This window comes from Globicephala melas, chromosome 2 (genome assembly GCF_963455315.2).
Source record: "Globicephala melas chromosome 2, mGloMel1.2, whole genome shotgun sequence".
In the NCBI taxonomy this organism is placed as follows: Eukaryota; Metazoa; Chordata; class Mammalia; order Artiodactyla; family Delphinidae; genus Globicephala; species Globicephala melas.
Window position 1 is genome coordinate 15,595,409 of NC_083315.2, and position 24,526 is coordinate 15,619,934.

The 24,526-nt window shown below is 36.3% G+C and overlaps 1 protein-coding gene across 1 annotated transcript in view; it reads right to left on the reverse strand.

Annotated features, from left to right (window-relative positions):
* Window positions 1–24,526, reverse strand: part of MALRD1 (MAM and LDL receptor class A domain containing 1) — a 584,500-nt gene that overhangs the window by 424,774 nt on the left and 135,200 nt on the right. Inside the window, exons 16-19 of the mRNA XM_060293508.1 lie at window positions 14,106–14,258; window positions 13,113–13,218; window positions 12,267–12,634; window positions 8,275–8,687 (exon numbers count right to left, since the gene is read on the reverse strand). Coding sequence (XP_060149491.1) covers window positions 8,275–8,687; window positions 12,267–12,634; window positions 13,113–13,218; window positions 14,106–14,258 — 1,040 coding nt within the window. The remainder of the gene's footprint in view (window positions 1–8,274; window positions 8,688–12,266; window positions 12,635–13,112; window positions 13,219–14,105; window positions 14,259–24,526) is intronic.

Sequence of the window (24,526 nt, forward strand, 5' to 3'; positions counted from 1 at the left end):
ACATTGATTTTTTACTGAAGATAAAAGCCAAAATCATGCATCATTAATATAAGTAAGCAAAACTATTTGGTTCAATATGTTATACTGTTAAAAAAAATAAAAAAAAAAACAGTTGCAAAGAAAAGGCAATTTTGAAATGTTACACATGATTAAAATAAGTTTGTATCAGCAGAGAAAAACACGTTTGAAAGACATTTCATAGAGTTTATTCCTAGAGGGTGAACGACACATCAGAGGGGAATAAACTATTGCTTTTGTTTATCCAGATTAATACACAGACACTGTCTGAATAAGAAGACGCATATCCAGTATGCTACCTAGAGAATAGTTTTTAGCAAAATAATTCTGCCCTGATAATCGAATGCACTTTTCCTCATATTGCAGCTTCACACAAGTGTAGTTTAAAACTTTCTCGAAAAGAGACCAGCATGGCAGCTGTTAGCATAGCCAGCACTTTTGCGCAGATTCCAAAATGGCAAATAAACCTCACAACTGAGATTTCAACCCCATTCAGAGCCCCTCATCCGTACAGCCTCGCTATGGCAAAATTTGCAAAATCAGACACGGCGACACCCCCCCCTCCACACACACACACACACACACACACACACACACACACACACACACACACACACACACACACACACACACACACACACACACACACACACACACACACTGCGTCTATGTTTTCTCACTCCATTTTACTGCTCTAGCCAGAACGGAGGAATTGGAACTATGCATGAGTAGAAAGGACCCAAATGGCTCATATATGCAACACCAGGGACAAAAAGAAACCAAACCAGAGACAAAAACAAACCAAAGCATAGTTACACAAAGTTTCAAATAGGCCATAGACTGAAAAGGGATAAGACACACTGGAATTAAAACATTCATAATTACCATTTTTCTAACTCTTCCTTTTTTTCTCTTTTACCAACCGATCAGCAATTTTAAAAAGTTAAACCCAACAACCCAAGTCTTTCTCTATCTCTGTTTCTTTTCAGCATGGATTATATAAATATTTTGGATACTACTATAGCATGTATTAATTTCTATCACTTTCTAAATGACCCATAATATATATTAATAATATATATAAAGTATATTTCCAATGTTTAATGACCCATATTAATATTCTACTGTAATTTTGGAGGGTCAAAAATATTAGATGCCATTTAGTATTACGTAAGTCATAATGAGTAAGATTTAAATAATGGATTTATTAAGAAATTAGACTTGCTTTCTGAACCTTGCATTCTTGTAATACTCCTTACCTAAACTTTTCTTCCCTTCTCTACTCACGCATTCTTCACACCAGAAACCAAGCTCATCACTTTGTATCAGGATGTGCTGAAGAGCTGACACACAAAGCTATGGTTATGTTTGAATTCAGTGGAAGAACATAGCCCATGAGAAACTTAAGATTGTAAAATAAGATTTAGTATGCTGTTTAGTAAGCAACAGATCTATGAGTGTTGCTTCCACAGGCTTCAAGCCAGCAGATTCTATTCAAAACCTTTCAATGCAAATTCTAGCAAACTCTACACACTTGGAAGAAAAATGTTACATGAGGCTGCATAAATAATTTATACTTTTAGCATTTCTGTATATAATTTCCCAAAAAGTGGGATCAACTTAACATTATTAATATGGTCCTATTTTATTTGCAACATAACTTATGAAACATTTCCCCTAGAAGTACTGAAAAAGGATGCGTCACCTAGGATTTAAAGGTATATCCCACATATGAAAAAGTAAATTATGATATGAATAAGATTTCTAAAATCTTTTCACAAAATCCATCAGGGAAAAATCTCTTTATTACTGAAAGATGTTACCAGAACACTACACAATTCTTTCAGATTTAGTCAGAAAGTTCTGTGGCATTAAGAGGTCTGGCCAAAGAATATTTTCTTTGAAAGCCCATGTCCTCTCCTCCTGAGGGCCTACCTCATACACAAAGATATGCTTCAGAAAACGAGGTCATGTCAGGAAAAAGTAAGCAGAAGCTTGTAAATACCGGTTCCTGTGGTGCCAAAGAATTAATAAGTTGCATTAAACAAGGTTTTTTGCAATACTTATCAGTGACTGCTGCTGACACTGAATCCATGCCAAGAAACTCAATCCTCCAAGAGAAAAGCAAAAGGGAGACAGATTTCAATTCTGAATAAGAAAATATTTTCTGTCAGTGTGTCCAAAGGTAGGATGGAAAAACCCCATGAAGTAATAAATTCTTAATACCGGAGGTTCAAGAGTACAACTCGGTCAAATACTCATTGAGAAAGTGCTTGAGCTGATTTTATTGTTAAATAATTCAAAATGGAGCATTTTATGATTCTGATATGGTGCACCACCAATAAAGGCTGCTGAAAACATCAGATAATAGGTATTTGTGTGAAACAGTTACTTCTCATTATGTACCTAGACCCTCATTTAAGTGTCAGTAAAATGTGATGTGTAGGTGAGAGCAGAAATGATGAAGAATCTCATTGTGTTCCCTTTGTTAGAAATTGTCCTTTCAGCAGGGCAGGAGTATGATCAGTATCATAAGAGTTGAAACCTCTTTAGAAGCTATCATTTGAGTTTTCTTCAAAATAGTTGTCATAAAGTGTCCCTTCTTTCTCAGTTTCATTCAGCAACCTCTACAACTGGGCATGGCTCAAATATTTTTCCTTGCTGACATGCGAATATGACCCTGCAAACAGGGTGCTCTATTAACAAGTTCTGATGTATTGATTTTTCATGGAAATTTCCTGATGATGGTATAAACTCAGAAAAAAGAGAGATGTCTCCTATCCAAAATGCATGCTGGGGAAATGAATTAGCAGGGAGTTCTAAGAAATTCTAAATAATGTTTTAAAAAACTGAAAGAAGTCTTTTTTTTTTAATTGAAGTATAGCTGATTTGCAATGTTGTGTTAGTTTCAGGTGTACAGCAAAGTAATTCAGTTATACATATAAATGTGTATATATATATTCTTTTCTAGATTCTTTTCCCTGATAGGTTATTATAAAATATTGGGTATAGTTTCCTGTGCTATACAGTAGGTCCTTGTTAGTTATCTATTTTATATATAGTAGTGCGCATATGTTAATCCCAATTCCTAATTTACCCCCCCTTTCCCCTTTGGTAACCATAAGTTTGTTTTCTATGTCTGTGGGTCTATTTCTATTTTGTATATAAGTTCATTCGTATCTTCTTTTTTTAGATACCACATATAAGCAGTATCATATATTTGTCTCCCTCTGGCTTACTTCACTTAGTATGATAACTTCTAGGTCCATCCATGTTGCTGCAAATAGCATTACTTCATTCTTTTTTATGGCTAATATTCCATTATATATACATATATATATATATATATATATATATATCCCATCTTCTTTATTCATTCATCTGTCGATGGACATTTGGGTAGCTTCCATGCCATTATTCTCCTACATAAGGCTATTACAGCATAATTTTTTTTTCTGTATTATGAAAATCTGGAAGTGTCCTCTAAAATATATTTAGGAAACACGTAGGGAAAATAGGTGCAATTTCACAACATTCATATATTTTGAAAATTAGCCTTTTGGAATCAATCTTTCTCCATGGCACATAAATAAACACATTTTTCAGACCACCAAGGTAGCATTTGGAGAGTCAAAATTATTAGTTTACTAAATTGTGATCTTATTGGAAAAACAGTTTACCCAAGGAATCACTGGAATTATTCATCTTTGAGTTGTTACATATTGAATTTGAAAATCAAAACATTCAAGATAATATATTGTTCAGGTTTCCCAGTACCATTTACTAAAGAGAGACTATCCTTTCCCCATGTATTCTTGGAACCCTTAAAAAAGATTAGTTGACTATATGTTTGGGTCCACTTCTAGGTTCTCTATTCTGGGTTCTCTATGTGTATGTTTTTATGCCAGAAACAAAATGTTTTGAATATAAGTACTGTGTACTACAGTTTCAAATCAGGAACAGTGATGACTCCAGCTTTGTTCCTCTTTCTGAAGATTGCTTTGACTATTCAGGGTCTTTTGGGATTCTGTACAAATTTTAGGATTGTTTTCCTAATTCCATAAAAAAATGAATGTCAAGAGAGCTTGCACTGAATCTATAGATCCCTTTGGGTAGTATGAATACTTTAACAATATTAATGCTTCCAAATCATGAAAATAGGACATCTATCAATTTACTAGTCTTACAAATTCTTTCAATAATGTCTTATAGTTCTCAGAGTACAGATCTTTCACCTCTTTGGTTAAATTTATTCCTAAATATTTTATTCTTTTTGATGATATTGTAAATTGGATTGTTTTCTTAATTTTGTTTTCAGATCATTCACTGTTTGCACAGAAATGAAACTAATTTTTGTATGTTGATTTACTATCATACAACTATATTAAATTCATTGATTAGTTCTAAAAGTTCTTTGGTGGAGTGTTTAGAGGTTTCTATATACAAGATCATGTCATCTGAAAACACAGACAGTTTTACTACTTCCTTCCTGATTTGAATGCATTTAATTCATTTTTATTGCCTAATTGCTCTGGCTAGGACTTCCAGTACTACCTTGGATAGAAATGGTGAGAGTGAGCCTCTCATTGTCTTGTTTCTGATTTTAGAAAAAAGCTTTCAGCTTTTCATGACTGAGTTAATGTTATCTGTGGACCTACCATATTTATTATGTTGAAGTATATTCCTTCTGTACCTAATTTGTTGAGAGATTTTTAATAAGAAAAAAATTGCTGAATTTTGTCAAATGCTCTACCTGCAAGTATTGAGATGACTGTATAACTTTTAGTCTTCATTTTGTTAATGTGAGACAACTTCGAGCAGCTTAATTCATGTGTAATTGATGTTTCTAAAGGACAGGAGAGAGAGGAGGAGAAAGTTCTGGGGACTCTGAGTTAGTTAAAGCTTTCTTAGATACAACCCAAAAGCTTGATACATAGGATAACATATTGGTAAGTTGGACTTCACCAAAATTCAAAAGAATATGCTCTTCAAAAAAATCTCTTAAAAGAATGAAAGGACAAGCTACAAACTAGGAGAAAATACTTGTAATTCTTATATAATTGATAAAAGGTTTGCATCCTGAAAATATTTTAAAAGCTCACAAGTCAATAATAAGAAAACAAAAAAACCCAATTTAAAAAGAGGGCAAAAGATTTAAACAGACAATTGAAACTAGACATTCGTTTGGCAAATAAGCACATAAAAATACGTTCAACATAATTAATGCTTAGGTCAATGCAATCAATACCCCAATGAGATAACCACTGTACACTTGGAATGGTTAAAATTAAGAAGACTGATAATAACAAGTATTAAGTAGGATGTGGAGGAACTGGAACTCTCATATTTTGCTGGGAATCAAAAATGGTATACTTTGTTGTGACCACCTAGAGGGGTGGGATAGGGAGGGTGGGAGGGAGGGAGATGCAAGAGGGAAGAGATATGGGGACATATGTATATGTATAACTGATTTACTTTTTTATAAAGCAGAAACTAACATGCCATTGTAAAGCAATTATACTCTAATAAAGATGTTAAAAAAAAATGGTATACTTTGAAAAACAGAGGAAGAGTTTCTTAAAAAGTTAAACATACTCCTTCTATATGATCCAGCCATTCCACTCCTGGGTATTTACCCAAGAGAAATGAAAGCAGATGTTCATATAAATACTTACACACAAATATTCACAGCAGATTTATTTATAATAGCCCAAACTACAAGCAACCCGTATTCTGATCAATAGGTAAATGGAGAAGCTGTGCTGTATCCATATAATGGATACTATTCAGCAACAAAAAATGAAGTATTGATATATTCTATAATAAGAATGAATCTCAAAATAATTACACTGAATGAAATACATCAGAAAAAAAGTACATACTGTACTATTTCACTTGTAGTATAAAAGTGTGGGGAGTGTACGTTGATGTATACTGAGAGGAAGTTCAGTGGTTATCAGGGATGGAAGTGAGGGCCAGAAGGAGGTATTACGAAGGGATATCAGGAAAGTTTTAGAAATGCAGTCCATTTATATTTGAATTATCTTGACTGTGGTGATGGTTTCAAAACTTTCAATATGTATAGTTTATAACATATCAATTATATCTCAATAAAGCGCATAATAAAAATTAGAAGTCTGACCTGAAGTTTTATATGCAGTGACTTGCTGGCCCTGCCACACATAAAAGCAGTGGCTGTTATTTCCACTGACAATAATAAGCCAATAGTGCCTATACCTGCACGTACAATCTGGTCCTAGCCCATGTGTTTCATTTTAAATGAATGATCCTGAAAACTCTTTGAATTTTTCTTTTAAACAAATATTTAATGAGTACCTGTTATGTGCTGGGCATGATACCAGGTCACTTCACCTGCAGTATCACAGTTAATGAAAATGCTGCTTGTTGCCGCCCTTGCTCACTGGAACAGAAGCTATGTATATCCATTACCCAATGAACAAACACATCCTGTTGCTTAAATTGGACCCAGTCCTTAACTATCTTAAACAAATCATCTACACAGCACGCAGAATCTCTGATTTCATCTTTTCATACCTAAAATTCATTAAAAAAAAAAGAACCCTTGGGGGCTTCCCCGGTGGCGCAGTGGTTGAGAGTCCGCCTGCCGATGCAGGGGCCGCGGGTCCGTGCCTCGGTCCGGAAAGATCCCACATGCCACGGAGCGGCTGTGCCCGTGAGCCATGGCCGCTGAGCCTGTGCTCTGCAACGGGAGAGGCCACAACAGTGAGAGGCCTGCGTACCGTTAAAAAAAAAAAAAGAACCCTTGGATAAAATCAAATAGAGCATTCTGTGTAAGCCAGGATGGGTTTCAAACCTCAATATTTATGTTTTAGATTCACAACCAAAGGATTCCTTGGTTAGTTCCATGGTCAACTGACTCTGAAGCTGTTCCCGTGTCAAGCTGATTTTCTTCTGGAAACCAATGCTTGACTAAATATCATAAGTAGAGTTTATCCATCAAATACTAGTTAAGCCCAAATTACAACTGACCTGATTAGACTAAGAATTAATTTGAAGTGGATAAGCCATTATTAAATAAAAGTCAAAGATCCCTCTTCAGTTTCATTTCACACGATTACATGCATCTTACCATTGTGGCTGAACTGCAAGATATCACTCTACACATGGCAGATTAGTTCTCATGATTTCCGCTTATGTCTATCTGGACAAATCACCAATCCCAATGTGTTCTCTACTGAGCACGTACAATGTACATCTATGATGGCACTGATGTACCAGCTGGCCTGGAGCTAAGTTCTTGGCTACAAAACTGTTAACTCGAGACATTCAGATAAAGACAGTGCTTTCAATTAGGGTAATGCAAAAAAAAAAAAAAAAAAAAAAGTTTAGCCAGTAAAAGTAAGAAGTTTCTTCCAATATATCATATGTAGATCTATTTGGCCAAAAGGAGAAAACAATCTTCAACGCTCCTACGTGTTACAGGCTGTATGATATATTGGAAGCAGAAAGAACATGAATTAACTAGACACTTGTGGGTTCTCGTCCAAGTCCTTGTTTTCCTGCTTACCATCTATTTGGCCAGGGATAAACAACAACCTGAGTTTTTTCCTTTATATCTATAAAATTGGCAAAAAGGATCTCTGACTTACCCACTTCAAGGAATTGCTGAATCAAATAGATAATATATGCAAAAGTCCTTCACAAAACTGTAAAAGCCACATAAGCATTTGAACTTTCTATTGCAAGTCTGACTTTCAGGAGAAGGTAGGTAAGATTTAGAGTAAAGAATATTCCACCAGGAGTACGAAACCTAGATTCAGACTCTGGTTCTGCCCCAGAATAGCTTTTCCAACAAAGCCTGCACTCTTCCTGGATGTTTTTTGCTTACCTACGAAAATGTGAAAAAGTCAAATGATAGATTCAAAATAACACATTTGAGAGTCTGAACTTTTTGGAGAAGACAAAAGATTGTGTGAAACTCTTTTCCTCCAAGTTTTTCATTTCAGCACAACAATTACTTAAAACTGGAGGAACCTGCAGCTGTGTCCAATGCCATGTGTCCAGCTTTAGAGACTTTAATCACACATTATTGTGGGTATTCAAGGAGGAAAGCAACCTAACGAGCTTTGGTACACTCTTCATTACATGACAAATATGTGTCAAAGTAACTGATCAAATTTCACTTACTTTTAATTCAAGAATATAGTGATCTTTCATATTCCTTAGACATCCTGACTCATTTCCAATACAGCTTGTGAAGCCCATTATCCATACCTGAAAAGGCCTCCTGCTGAAAATGTTGAGGTGTTTCCTTATCCAAATGTTGCCTTGATTCCCAAATATTTCCCATAGCAGCTGTCCCCTTGTGTTGTTCCAGATTCGCTGGTAGATGGCCAGCTTGTAAATGTGCTTTCCAAACATGTGGTAATAAAAGCGGAAGGTGCAGCCCACTACATCAGTGGCATTGATGATCGGGCTGAGTAAAGCAGCTCGGTGTTGGAAAACCTGTGGTTCAGAAGATTCTATGTAGAGATAGTGTCCTTTAGCTGTGCCCAAAGTGTTATCCTTCATCGGCCCTGTATTAAGTGTTGACGTTGGACCCTGGTTCCAGGTCCAATCAAAATCATCTTCTGTATCTTGTTCCCAGTTACAAATTCCATTTTCAAAGTCACATTGAAGTTCAGGTACTGAAATTGGCATGAAATAAAATCAAAAGATAATCAAGGACAAAAATAACTATGAATGGGAATACTATCAATAGTTGATACTTCGCTCCTGCCAAGGTAAACCACTTTAATTTTTTTAATGCAACATTAAAGCAAAATGTTTAAAAGAGTAACTAAATCCTAGATAATACATCAAATAATAATATTTTATAGCCAGAAGGTGGAATTACTTTGGCCATTATTTCCCAAATGCCTTTTCTACCCATCCCTTGCCCACTGTTAGTACCATAACTCTATGCAAATGATCACTACCCCATGGCTGGCTTGGTCCAACAAACTTCTGGCTCAGTGGATTTCAACTTCAGCTGAATGTTCCAATCACCAGTGAACATTAAAAAAAAATTAAAGCTCAGAATTCACCTCCAGACATGTTGATTTAATTAGTTCAAATGGTGTAGCCAAACATCAGGATACTTCACTAGCTCACTTGGTGATTCTAACATGCAGGGCTAACAAGAGTCATAACTTAACAGCTCTCTATCTTTCAGCATCCCCTGGGGTACATTGTAAAATTGCTTACTCCATGGTAAAGTCCTGCACAAATACTACTATGTTAGGTATGGAGTGAAGCCCGAGAATCCCTATTTTTAACAAGCACCCAAGATGATTCTGATGCAGGTATTTTCCAGACCTCACTTGGAAATCAAATTCTTCTCTCTGGTTCCATCCTGCCCCAGTTTCAAGCATCCCTCTACACTTGTAAAAGAATGGCCATCTTTAAATGGTAGTTTATCATTTTTTCTCTATTGAGAATCCTTTAATATTGACTCATTTAATCTCAGCTTAAATCTAAACGTCTCTATCTTTCAAGCTTCACTCTTCCCAGATTAAAATAACTTCCTGTTCGTCCCCAACTGCCTTTCCCCTTGGCATGCACCAATTTACCATCGTGCCCTAAACCTCTCACCCCTCTGTCTCTATTTATTCTTATTATTATGCCTATTTTGCCATTTCTTAGCTGTGTCTCCTCAGTGGTAATCTTTTCTTCTCACTGGATTGTGGCTCCTTTGAGCTGGTGCTTTTAAACTTCTAACTCCCTTCGGTCAGTAGAAGAATTCAAAGCACTTTTAAAGAATTGACCAGTCCCTTATCAACTGAATACTCTACCTACATTTGCAGGATACAGGAATGTATGCATTTTTCAAGATGTGATGATTTTGTCGACACCAAGTACTTGTTTAGAATAAATGGGATAGAATATACAAATACTGTATTTGTATACAAATGTATACAAATACATTTGAGAGTATTTGGGCAGAAGGGACAGGATTTAAAATTAAGGAGGAGTTCCACACTTTAGCTTCATTTACATAAGTTAATATTTTTGAAAGACAAACGTCAGCAGGCCTTTAACCATTCATCTTATAAGGGCACTTGGCGCCAAAGTGAACAAATATTCTGAAACAATAAATAAAAGGATATGTGAATAAATGCAGCCAGGCAAGAACAAATCATCTGTCTCTGAAAACCACAGAACAGGAGCTTAGACCTAATGAGGGGAATCAAGTGAGTAAATGGCAAATGGGAGATGAGCTTTCTTTTGATGTTTCCTCACTTGTGACTAATCAACGCAGCTGGGACGTGAACTGGACCCCACAGGTCCCCTGCAGGTGTCAGTCTTCGGTTGTGCAGAGGAAGGGGGATGTCAAGCTACTGAGGTTTTTGACATAAAATTGGCACTAAAGCCAACTTCTTCATACTGACTGCATGCTCAATCTTTATTTCAAAAGTGAAGGCACGTGGCTCCACCCTTAAATGAAAGACCACGTTCTAAACATACTTTAGAAAATAGAGCATCAATTTCTGGATGTCTAACGCATTCTGTTAATAAATCACTAGGTCTGGGGACTTCCCTGGCTGTCCAGTGGTTAAGACTATGCACTTCCACTGCATGGGGCGTGGTTCGATCCCTGGTCGGGTAACTGAGATCTTGTATGCCGCGTGGCGCAGCCAAAAAAAAAAAAAAAAAAAAAAAAGGAAAAAGGAAGTCTCCATTTAAAAAATTTACTATGTCTAGATGGAAGGCTGCGAGAGAAACTGACAGTCACTACTATTTCCTTTCATTGATAATCACAAGAAGTATTTTGATAAGCCCATTCTACTCAGTTAATGCTGAGAAGTTTGAAGGATAATTTGCTTATTTTCAGTAACAGATCAACGTTTTTAAGAAGTGGGATTTGAAGTACATGAAAAGGCTTTCTAAATTTGCAAAAATAAATTACCTTTAGGACAAGCAACACTTCTTATAACAGCCATTGTCGAAATCATCAATTTTATTTATATGCACTAAAGGTATTAGCTGTGTAACGAGCTGCATGGTAATTCTGACTTTAATGTGCCTGACTGTATTAAACACCACGTATGTGCAAAACTCTCTACAATGATTTATATGGAAATTTCTCAATGTAATGTTTCCTATGATGTACCAAGCATTTGATGGCTTTACTTTGGTTTATGGTAAGCCTCCCAATTTAATAGGCACATAACTTGAATTTAAAGAATTGTTGCTATTTCTGGGTAACGAAAGATGCAAACTTTCTCTGACTGATGTTGATAATTAAAAAAGAAAAACGTCTCTTAGCCTCTGACTCATTTTCAGGATCAAATGCACTAGGTACTACCAGGAACCAGGTTTATTAAATTGCAAGATATACATAATCATCAGGTATGATAAACTTTTTGGTAATTTAAACCAGAAGCTCGGGGCTTATCTTTGACACCTCACTCTCCACTCCCTATAGCCAGAAGATTTTTAAACGTCCCTACTAAATATCCCTCCTCCAACTTTAGTCCATCCATCTCCACCACTTGTCACTGTTATAGAGGCTGCCAGCCCCTCTCAGGGGAACTACTGCCAACGGCCTCCTAGTAAATCTCCTGAACCTACTGTCCTCTAATCCATGCATTACATTGTAACCACAGTGACATTTTTAAATCTGCCAATTTTATTATATTACCTTCCTTCTTAAAAACCTTCAGATGAGGGAAAACTTCCTTAAGACGGTCCACAAAGATCTGCTAATCTGGCCTCCATCTCCATCCTTATGTTGCATCCTGTTTCCCCTTATTGCCTTACTCCAACCATACTGGGTATCTCGCAGCTGCCCATGCAGTCATCTATCAGGGCTTTGCATACATGTATTTACTTATTATTTTTCAGATCTCAGCTAAGTCACCACCTCTAGAAAGTCCAATGCCATAATTATAGAAAGCCATAGCACCCCCATTTGAAACTCCTGTCAAAACTGTCATTTTACATTTATTTTTTAAATATGTAAATATCTACCTCCTCAATTAGACTGTAAGCTCCCTGAGGTCAGGGACTCTGTATAACTGTCCTCATCACTATCTCTCTAGTATCCAATTCATAAATATACATAATAAATACTGATGGCTTGACTAATTCATTAATCACACATAACGTTCATTGACTTTGGAACAATGCTTAGGGCCTTTATCTTGACTGACTAGAAAACAGTAAACCAATCAAGATCACCACCATCAAAATGAGTCAGAGGGACCAGAAAGAAAAGCACTTACCACAGTTGACCTCATCAGTATTATCACCACAATCATCCACCAGATCACATAACTGAAGCTTTGTTATGCAAGCCTTCGTGTGTAGACACCAGAAATGACCTGGCCCTTTGCAGCTCTTCGAAGGGAGTGGAAGAATACAATTTTCAAATCTGACATCATCGATAGCCGAGACCCCATCATAAACACCAAGGCTGACTTTATGTAGTGACAAATAGAAGGGCTGAGTAAGGCGTCCAAGCTGAACAGTCGCCTGGGACCACTGGTTGCCCTGGTTATATAATACTCTCCAGAGTACTGTGGAGTCACTGGAATTTTCCATGTGTAGCTGTAACTCAGCTGCTCCCACTGATAGGCCATAGTTATAAAACCTGAAAGAGAACAAACAAAAGAAATGGAAATGATTTAGGCAATAGACTAAATATTTAACTTTTAGACTCTTCCACTCGGTTAACAGTCAATTAAAAATGAGTTGTCATAATAAATGCCTTTAGTTATTATTGCATAATTGTGGCCACCTGTTTGCAAGAGCGTCTCTGCCGAGGTGCATATTCTGCCTCTCAGGACCCCATGAACCTTTCTCAAGGAGTTTAGTCCAGAACACGGGAAGCAGTGTTAACTAAATTATAAACCATTGTTGGAGGGAGAGTCCCTTTCATCTTAAGTAAGAACATAACAAATACTGATAATGTGCTCCTAAGTAAAATGCTAATTGTGCGGATCTAATGCAATAGCTATTTTTAAAGCAAAGCCAGATTACAGGACAAATTACAATATCTAGTAAATGCAGGAGTATGCCTGGAACCGCCGGGCTGCTAGAGTAGTTGACCATTTTTTTTTAGTATTTACCAGAAGGAAAGTGTGCATCCAGGTCCTGTCTGGCCGAAAGTTGGGCTCTGGAGTTTAGCAATTTGTGATAAGCTGTTGTTTTTCTTCAGAATGAACATAAAGTGCCCTATTGGGATACAAAAAGAAACCATTACTTTGACCTACTAAATTCTAAAATGAGACATCTGTCTGTAAACCCTACACTGAAGACTATACAACAATTAAAAATCAATAAAAGTGACTGTTAGTCAAATTTACTCTTACAAATATTAAACTATTATCTAGAGCTAGGTCAAAATTATGCCAAAAACAACTGGTAATTTCAGTTAATTCAGCCAAAATATATCTATATTCTATCTCCAAAACCCATAAAGGAGTGGTTCTACGTTGACAACATAAGTATAATAGACAATATTCAACTATCCTACTATTTGTTGTAGTAACACAGAACTTTACTGCTTCTCTTTCTCTTTTCAGACCCGAGCAAAGGTAAACTGAACTACAGATCTTCCTTGACTTAAGATGAAGTTACATCTGATAAACCCATCATAAATTGAAAATATCAAAGTCCAAAATGCATTTAATACATCTGACCTACTGAACATCACAGCTTAGCCGAGCCTACCTTAACCAAGCTCAGAAAACTTACATTAGCCCACAGTTGGGCAAAATCATCTCAGAGCCTATTTTATACTAAAGTGTTGAATATCTCATGTAATTTATTGAATGCTGTACTGAAAGTGAAAAACAGAACGGTTGTCCGTGTATCAACTGTCCACCATGGGGATTGCGTGGCTGACTGGGAGCAGTGGTTCTGCCTCTGCCCAGAATCAGGAGAGAGTATCACAAGTATATTGCTAGCCCAGAGAAAGGTCAAATTTCAAAATGTGAAGCACAGTTTCTACTGAACACGCATCTCCTTTCACACCATCATAAAGTTGACAAATCATTAGGTCAAACCACCATAAGCTGGGGAAAGTCTGTAGGTACAGAGACACTGTGCATGCTTCTTACCTTGAGATGTGTTGTGAGTGTGATCCCAAGGTGGAGCCTGTTGCTCAAAATCAGCAGAGAGGTTACTTCTAGAGCTCCAGGTCCAGTCAAAATCATCCTCACTAGCTGCTTCAAACCAACCACAGCTATTTGCTTCAAAGTCACATTCAGCAACTGAAGAACAAAAACGTAGCTTTTAGGTTGACTCTCCAAGGTGATCACACACTTTAAGAAGGGTAGACAACCCTTCTACCCTTGGAAATCACCTTGTTACTCTTCCCTAAGTACATTAAAGCCACACTTGATGAAAAAAAGGATCCTATCTGATCCTCCCTAAAACTCAGAATTGTGCTTTTCATAATGGAAATTGATAAGGCAAAATTATCAATTTAAGAATATTTTCCAAATATTCTTTCTAATAAACAGCATCATTCAGCCATATTGCTTACAGAATTGCCAAGGTCTGACTAATTTATTTTGATACCCATGTTAGTTTCTCTGCTGCTATTACATCATCTGGAAGACTTCATTGTTCCTACAGAGTATTTTACACTAAACCATGAAAAGCTACTTCTAAAAAATTTAATGTTTGAAAAATTCAGATCCATTATATTTAATATGAATGTTCACCTCTAATTTTTGTAGAGCTTACTATTTCCCAAAACATTGAATACATCACCTAATTGGCAGAAGGCAGAATAATTTGACCTATTTCTCAAGTAAATATGAAGAGAAATAGTTAAGTTACACAAAGACATTCTGGAGGAGGAAAAGAAGAAAAGAGAGAGAAAGGGAAAGAATGGGAAGTTATAATAATAGCAGTGTCAAATTATAGCTAATATGTGATGAATACCTAATGTAATAGACCCTGTACTGAAGGTTTTATATAAATCTAGCTTTTACAATAACTCTTGGGAGAAGGTATTATTGCTGCTTTACAGAGGAAGAAAGGAAGGTTTAGGGAAGTTTTTAACTTAACCAAGGTCATATAGTTAGAAAGTTGTAGAGACTGATTGAAATCCAAATATTCTAACTCCTAGTCTAATATTCTTTCTGCAACTGTTGACAATAACTTTTAATTGTCATTAGATTGGAAAAGGGATAAACCAGAAAGGCATAATCTGAATTTGTTTACTGTGGATATTCAGGTGTTACTACAGACTCCAGTGCAAAATAAGATTTGCCCCCATTGATGATTACTACACTGGGACCCTTGGCCATTGGATATTTTTATCCAAGGATATAGTAATAAACTATATAGATCTTCCCTTAAAAAAATAACTTAGGAAGTAAACAATAAATTTAGAAGATAAAAGTATAAAGTAAATCACTCAGTGAGATTTAAAAATGTTAAATTGTAAAGGCATTTTTACCTAATGATAAATCATGCTGAATTTTGAAAATGCTTCCTTCCACATGGGGAGGAATGTGAGTTGAGTAGTAACATCATAAACACTATTGATTTTTTTTAAGTCTCTAGGAAATATGTGATCTCAGAAAATATTTGTTTTCTATCAGGTCTCCTGGTCCAAAACATGGCCAGCAGAATACTTTCAAATTTTACCAAAAGTCAATGAGAATGTATGAATACATTTTAAAATAAATACTTTAAGAATGTTGCATCAACTTTAATAAGCAAGAGATAACTATATTTCAATAGAGACAAATAGAAATCAGCAAAATGGAAAGACTACTGCTATACCTAGAATAAAGATTTCTCAAGTTTAGAAATCTGTGGTGAAGCAAAATTAAATGCTACTCAAAAGTGAAAAACAACAATGATAAGTTAGGAATAAATGCTAAGAATATTTAACTCTTTGTATTTTCAACAGCCATCTCTATAAATATAAATAACCCATAAATATATATAGATTCCAGTATGTAGATGCTATTTCAATCCCAGGGGAAGCAAATACTTTTGATTCCTATTTCAGACAATCCAAAAAAATAGGATCCAGGAGTTTTTGTTATGCAAATAGAGAAAGAAAACAAGATATTGCTACTATATATCTATCCCACATAGATCCCTGGAAAGGGAAACTTATCATCTGCTATCTCAGGAGATATTGCTGTGGAAATAAATGAATATTCAAGTAGTAGTAAAATTTAAGAAACTATTGCAGCAATTCTGTAGTTCTCTTAGATAAGGCTCTTCAAAGATAGTGATTTTTAAGGGATGATTATGCTGTTAAAATTCAAATGTGCCTTTCTAGTATACTTTGTTCCTATATATTTAGATTTCTATACACATTTAAAACCTCACCTTGATTAATCAGAGATGTAATAATCAGATGAAATTAACCTTCTTGTTAGCCAGGAATCAAATATACACCTCATTAGAACAGTTTTTGGAAAAATATGTAATCTTTTACTTAGAAATACAATATCCTGGGTAAGTTTTAATAATTGAGGTTGAAGGATTCTTCGCTGTTTTCTAGACCAACATCATGGACTTCCTCAATTATCATCATCATCATCAGAATCGACATTTTGCAGTAACAACTGCAGTTACCATTTATTCGAGGTTTCTTGTGTACCAAGCTTTGTGCTAGGGGCCGTTACATTCAAAACAGGTTGTCTACTGACACAGAATTTCCAAAAATTTTGCTTGTCTCTTCTATGGCTATGGATAGAAAGGCTAGTAACTCTAGCAGCGTTTAATTTTTTGAGTAAAATTACCCTGTGGCTTCTACTAGTTATGTCAGTATTATTATAGTCTCTGTCCCTGGGGAAAGCGTGCTAGGGGGTGGTTGGTAGACTAACAAATAGGTCCATCACCCTACACTATCCCTGTCATTTTTAGAGCTTTTCACTGAGGGAAAAGAAGATGAATTTCTGTAAGAGCCAAGAAAACTTGCGGGGGGGGGGGGAACAACAGAATCAGACGCTGTCTCATTTCAGATTCACTGTTTTAGAACTTCTTTGACGGTTTCGGATGATTCCTACCGAGGTTCATGTGTAAGGAATAAACATGAAGTATACAAAGGTGAAATCTGGCTGACAATTTGGGCCTCACATAAAGACTTAAAAATGTATAGAAGAGTACTTATTGGTATTCACCCAAAGGAGTTGAAAACTTATGTCCATACAAAACTCTGCACACGGATGTTTAGAGCTGCCTTATTCACAATTGACAAAACTTGGAAGCAACGAAGATGTCCTTCTGTTGGTGAATGGTTGAATAAACTGTGGTACATCCAGACAGTGAAATATTATTCAGTGTTAAAAAGAAGTGAGCTATCAAGCCATGAAAAGACATGGAGCAACCTTAAATGCATATTACTAAGTGGCCAATCTAAAAAGGCTACATATTGTATGATTCCAACTATTTGAAATTATGGAAAACACAAAGCTATAAAGATAATAAAAAAAAGTCAGTGGTTGCCAGCAGCTGAGGGTGACGGGAAGGAGGAAGAGTTGGAGCACAAAGGATTTTTTATGTGAAAAGACTCTATGTGACGCCATAATGATAGCTGTCATTATACATTTGTCCAAACCTATAGAAAGTACACCACCAAGGGTGAACCCTAATGTAAACAATTGACTTTGAGTGATTATGATGTATCAGTGTAGGTTTGTCAATTGTAAACAAACGTCCCAGTCTGGTGGGAGATGTTGATAATGGAGGAGGCTATGGATGTCTGGGGGTGTGGGGTATATGAGAAAACTTGGTGCATTTTTCTCAATTTTTCTGTGAACCTGAAACTATTCTTTAAAATGTCTTAATAGTTAACTACTATTTAATATAAGTGCTCTAAAGAAAACACAAAATTTATAGGACGAAATATGTCCTGACACATCATGTGGTTGAACTTCAAACTCCCTTTGGTCTTAGCCACACCGGCAAAAGATGACCAAGTTTAGGGGGGAAAAAAATGGCTAAACGGGCTTCCCTGGTGGCGCAGTGGTTGAGAGTCCACCTGCCGATGAAGGGAACACGAGTTCGTGCCCCGGTCCGGGAAGATCCCACGTGCCGCGTAGCTGCTGGGCCCCTGAGCCGTGGCCGCTGAGCCTGTGCGTCCGGAGACTGTGCTCCGCAACGGGGGGGGCCACAACAGTGAAAGGCCCACATACAGCAAAAAAAAAAAAAAAAAAAAAAAAAGGCTAAACATGCAGGTGGTAATTGTAAAAAGTTAGAAAACTGGAGCCTACCACTGTGGATTACAGAGAACAGCAAAGGCACAAAGGCAGTGTGGAAGACATGCATTCAATACGTATGTTATCTTATTTATTCCTCCTGAAATATACATAAGAATATTGTCCCCATTTTAGAGCTGGGAAACATAAGGCTGAAAGAAGAGTAACATATAATTTCTCAGGGCTCATTATTGCTGACACAATTCCTTCCCAGACCTTTGATGTCAAAGCCTGTGCTCTTAAAAAAATTATACTGTTTCTAGTAGTTTAAAAAGTAATAATAATTATATCTAACAATTTTTGGACAATTCTTATATGCCAGGCACGTACTATGTGTATTTAATGCAAGATCATATAAAATCTAAACATGCATAACCACAGGATATGCTCTGGAAGCAGATTCTAAACTATATAAAAGTCCACTAGATTGGCTCTCCCTGTTTATTTTAAGCTTTTTTTTTTTCTCTAGCCTTTTGACCTTCCTAAAAGTTCCATGAAGGACAGAAGTTAATTGAGTATTCCAGTATGTTGGCTTCAGTTCACTGAGGTTGTACTCTGTTTGATTAAACAGAGGTTACTACAAATGTCAAATGCATTAATACTATATATCCTATTTTAAAACATGTTCTCTCCTAATTATATTGCTTTGAGCTTCAGGCTTTTCCATTCATTCAAATGGTCATATGTTTGGAAATACGATAAGGTTGAAGTAACTGAACTCTAGACTTCATCAATAGTTAATATTCATTAGTTATTTAAAACATATAATAGTAAGGGAATACTTGCAAAAGTGCCATGAAACTTAAAAAGTCTATAAAAATAAATAGCAATAATGAGATATTTTAAAGAATACTAAAGCATAAATAACTAAATAACATTTGGCATTCCAAAGTACTGCATTTGAAATAAGAATGATTAATTACATCATTCTACATATGATTTTCAGGGTCTCCTGTGATCTGACCAATAAAGACACTGTTGGAAGACAATTCCCCATAGGTCTCTCATATTTCTGCATGTGTTATAAGCTGAGTCATAAACTGTCTATTTGTTCCAAACATCTTTTCAAGGATGTTTAAACAGCAAATAATCATGAAGAATAGAGAGAGTGATTCCGTCTACCAGAGGGCAAGTTCTTATCCAATATAATATAATAAAGATAATGTTTCCCTCTAAAGCAAAGGTCAGACATTTTGTTTGAATCCCACTATAAAAGATTTGGATTCCAGAAGCTCAGGCTTTCTTACCTGTAACGCCAACCCACTTTATATGTACATCCACCTGGGCCCCTCTGTGTTGCCCTGGGACTCAGAAAGCAAGAGGAAACAAGGCAAGCAAGATGCTTATTATGCTGTTTGTTATACTATTAGTAATAAAGTCCTTTGTCTCTGACCCAGGAGTCTCACCCCTCCTGACATCCATAAAACTATGGCAGATAACTTGTTAGCTTATAACTAGGGTAAAGTTTCAGACCCTTCACAGTTGTCAACACAAACTACATTAAACTTTATATGTATAGTACCCACCATTAAGAAGCTTAAAATCTAGCATGGGAAATTTATAAGCAAATAGGCAATTGTAATAGCATAATAACTACCATGTACTCATTCATTCATTCTTCATTCATCTGACTAACATTTATTGAGTACATGCTATATGTTTGGCACAGGTATAGAGCCTAAGAACACAGCACTGAAAAAAAGCAGTGGGGCGGGGGGGAGTGGAAGAAACCAGAAAAAAAAAATCTGTCCTCATGGAGATAAAATCAGAGAGGTTACTTTAATTTTTTGGCTTTAATTTTGAGTCAGATTGAAGAAAAATTGAGATGTTTTAAGCAGAGAAGTGACAAAATCTGACTTAACCTGATCACGGTGGCTGCTGTATTCAGAGGAGACAGAGTGGGTCGGGTGGGCAAGAAAAGAAGCAGGAAGATAGTACAAAAATCCAGATCTGATAATGGTCTGGGCCAGAGTGGTTGCAATGAAAATAAGGATGAGTGAGGCGTTCTGGATGTTTTTGTTTTTGTTTTTTTTTTTTTTTTGCGGTACGCGGGCCTCTCACTGTTGCGGCCTCTCGCGTTGCGCAGGCTCAGCGGCCATGGCTCACGGGCCCAGCCGCTCCGCGGCATGTGGGATCCTCCCGGACCGAGGCACGAACCCGTGTCCCCTGCCTCGGCAGGCGGACTCTCAACCACTGCGCCACCAGGGAAGCCCTGGATGTATTTTGAAGGTAGACATGATAGGATTAACTGACATGAGATATGGAGTGTGAGAAAGAGAAATGAATCAATATGATCTCAAAGTCTTTGACCTGAAACAATGGAGGTACCATTTTCTGAAGTAGAGAAGGCTGTGAATAAGCAGGTTTGCGGGGGAAGTAGAGGAAGTGGAAATACTATAGTTTCGGAAATACTAGAGTTGAGATTCCTATTAGGTATTCAAGAGATCATGTCAAGTAGAGAGCTGGATATACAAGTCTGGAGTTCAGATCAGAAGAGTGCTTCTTGATGTCATGGAATCCAAGGCAAGTAAGTGTTTTAAGGAAGCGGGTCATATTATCTCTGTCAAGTGCTGTTGACGGGTCAGATGAACAATGAGAAGAGACCACTGAATCTAGATCACTGCTAATTTTGATGAAACAGTTTATTTTGAATAGTGACAGCAAGGCTCCGATTGGTAAAAAGAAATCAGAAAAGTTGAAGACAGTAAAATACAATTAATTCTTTTGAGGTTTATACTTTGCAAAGGGGCAAAAATGATGTGATAGCTGGGGAGGAAGTGGGATCAAGAGAAGATTTTCAAATGTGAGAAATAAAAATATGTTTTTATGCTGATAGAAAAGATCTGGTAGACAGGGAAAATCGCTGGAGCAAGGTTGCTGAACAGGCAAACAGAGATGGATTCTACTTACAAGAGAAAGAGCTGACCATTAGAAGGAGCGTGTTATTCAGGGTAAAGGAGAAAAGAGTTTAAGGTGGGTAGAAGGGATACTGGAGCTCATGAAAGTCCTTTTCTGGGTGTTCCTATTTTCTCAGTGAAATAGGTTGTAAAGGCATCAGCTCAAGCTAGGGAAAGGGAAGTAAGACAGATGTTGGAGAAGACAGGAGAAAAATGTTATTCATTGAGAAGAAGGGGAGGGGGCAGAGGGAATGGAGTGGGGAAACATAATGTGATCCCTAGGGAGTACGAGATTCCATCTAGGGTTGTGAACATCTATTTAAAGTGAGAACAGATAACACTGTTTTGTTTTCTTCTCCAGCCACACTCCGCTATGCAGATTCTGGCTCTGAGAGGGCTGAAAGCCACATTTAAACAGTTTGTGCTTTAGTGACTATGATATACCAGAAGACACCAAGGCAGTTAAAGGTCAGCGTATGGCAGTCATTACAAGATTAGACCATGGAGTTTAAACTGCGTAAGAAAGGAAGTGAGTGCATGAGGGGGTGAAGGATATAACTGCTTTACCTGGAGGGCTTTGTCTTTGGTTTCAGTTTTAACTGTTGTACTTTATTTTCTTTCCTGTGGCCTCATCTCCTTTGTGTCTAAGTGCTTGACAATGTATATAACAAAAAGTAAAATAATCTGGGGTCTAAGATGTTATCGTCCTTCGGTAAGATTTACGTTTGTTTCTGCAGGCACACAGAGTAAATAATACTTGAGGATTACATCAAACTAACTTCAGGGATTGAGAGTGTTTGGGGCTGGGTTTGAGATCCTGTGAGGAACAATAACTTCTAGCTCACACAGACCTCTTGGATTCAGACTTTTAGGTATTACAGATAAAATTCTGTGGAGTATACCAATCCATATCTATACTAAGCCTGGACTCCAATTTCCAAAGTGCTATAAGATTTCCAAAGTGCTATACTCAGATTCTCAACTACTTGTTCTATGTTGGCATATGAAAGTGGTGTTAAATACCAGGTTCAGATATCAAGGTCATTATTCTTACTTGGTCACCTAATTTGTCCCTTCCTTTTTACATCTTCAATGAATTCAAGTAGACTTTTTAAAATCGTTTTGTTTAGATTTTCTAGTTGTTCTCAGTTAGAGGGTGTCCCGAATGACTCAATCCACCATAACTGGAAATAGAAGTTCTAGCATTTTTAATTTCCATTTTTTAAAATAGTACTTTAGAACAAATTTTATATAATAATAGTAGATACAGTAGTCCCGCCTTATCCATGGGGGATATGTTCCAAGACCCCCAGCGGTTGCCTGAAACCAGCAGAGAGTACCAAACCCTACATATATTTACTATGTTTTGTGCTACACATACATACCGAAAATAAAGTTTATCAGTTAGGCACAGTAAGAATAATAACTATATAGAAGAATTATAACAATATACTGTAATAAAGTTATGTGAATATGGTCTCTCTCTCTCAACATATCTTACTGTACAAATTTAATGCCTTTCCATCAAGCACTTATCATGCATTGTGGCCATGACTTTTGTAGTTTGAGATGCAACAGTAAACTAGAACTAATTTTTTTACTTCTTCACAGTTTCACACATAGAAGATTCATTCTTATTGTAGATCTTAGCATATCTGCATACACTTTTTTTCTTCCCTTATTAAGTCAAGAACTTTCACCTTTTCACTTAAAGGAAACAATTTACAGCTTCTCTTTGGCATAATCCAGATTGCCAGAAGTACTACTCTTGTGTTTTGGGGCCATCATTAAGTCAAATAAGAGTTAGTTGAACAAAAGCACTGTAATACCATGACAGTTGACCAGATAACTGAGATGATACTAAGTGACTAAAGGGTGGAATACAGTGAACAAAGGGATGATTCACGTCCATGGCAGGACGGTGGGAGACTTCATCATGCTGTTCAGAACAGTGTGCAATTCAAAACTTATGAACGGTTTATTTCTGGAATTATCCATTTAATACTTTCAGACTGCAGTTGACCACAGGTAACTGAAACCACAGAAAGTGAAAATGCTGATAAAGGGGGACTACTGTATTAAAATATGTGTAGAGTAATTATGGGTGCATAATGCTCTGGTAAAATTATATAATATTGTGGAATGGGGAAAAGTTATTTTTCCCGATGTCAAATTGTTTATTATGAAATAAAGAAAATATATGTGTCTAGATGTGTACATAAGGTGTAAATTGATCTATATGTGATACACAAATACATAATACAAAATATTCATTTAGTAACTTTCCACTCTACTTTGTGCATATTATGTTAATAGTTAATAAATTTTTGTATTTATATAGATTCTAAAATATTTTATTAACAGGTGTTATAATGGGTTCTCTATATCCAAAATAGTAATTGCTATTAAATACATTCATAAGATATTAGGTCAAAATGGATACATAGTCAAACTTAGTTATAAATGGTCTTTCATTTTTGTTTGGGAAAGGAAAAGAGTGAAAAAAGTTGGAAGAGCCAGAAAAAGCTAAATTTGAGCAATTTAGGATTCTTTTAAAGTCAGTGAATTATTAATGTCAATATGTTTTTCAATTTGAGGTCTCTCCCGAAGCTAGAGCTCCAAGAGGTACTACTTCATTTATCCATGAGGTTGAGAAATCCTTAAAAACGCACTCAGTCCCACAACGAATTCTGAAAGGCCAACAGTATTCCACCACATAATAAAAATTATAATTTTAACAAGGGAACGGGATGTAGGAATAAAATAACTTATAAGATAAGCATACAAAATCAAGGAATAACAAGGCACCATTAAGAAGTGATACAGATAGGAAAATATTAGTAAGACTTGACTTGCATCTTAAAAATGGAAAAAATAATAATATAAGTGACTCAGAAGTGACTGAAGAACAGGATATCTTGGGTAATGAAAGGTCTCTATGAATTTTAATGAAATAACCCGAGCTTATTAACTCCACAGATGACTGGGCTCTTCCCAAAAAGTACAAAACATTTGAAATCATTAGGTTAGTCAGAGGAAAGAAACATATTAACTACACAAAGAAGATATGAATAAAAATCTAACAGGACAGAAAAAGAATAAACCATTTAAAAAAATTCATTAATTTCTGCCTATCTTAGGCAAAGAACAGTAAGACCTTTTACAAACCGTATTTTCTGTTCATTTATATTACTGCAGTATACATTTAAATATCTCAAAAATTGTTCCTAGAAAGTTCAGGTTAGGGAGATGAACGTAATGAGTTTATTACATGCCTGTGCCATGGTTTATTCTTGTTCTGTGGTAGCAGGTACAAAACAAGAGGTTACTGGACATTTTTCCACGTAAATGTGATGAAGCAGAATCTCTGCTCTTATTCAGCAAAAGGTAGGGAGTTCTCTTTGTTTA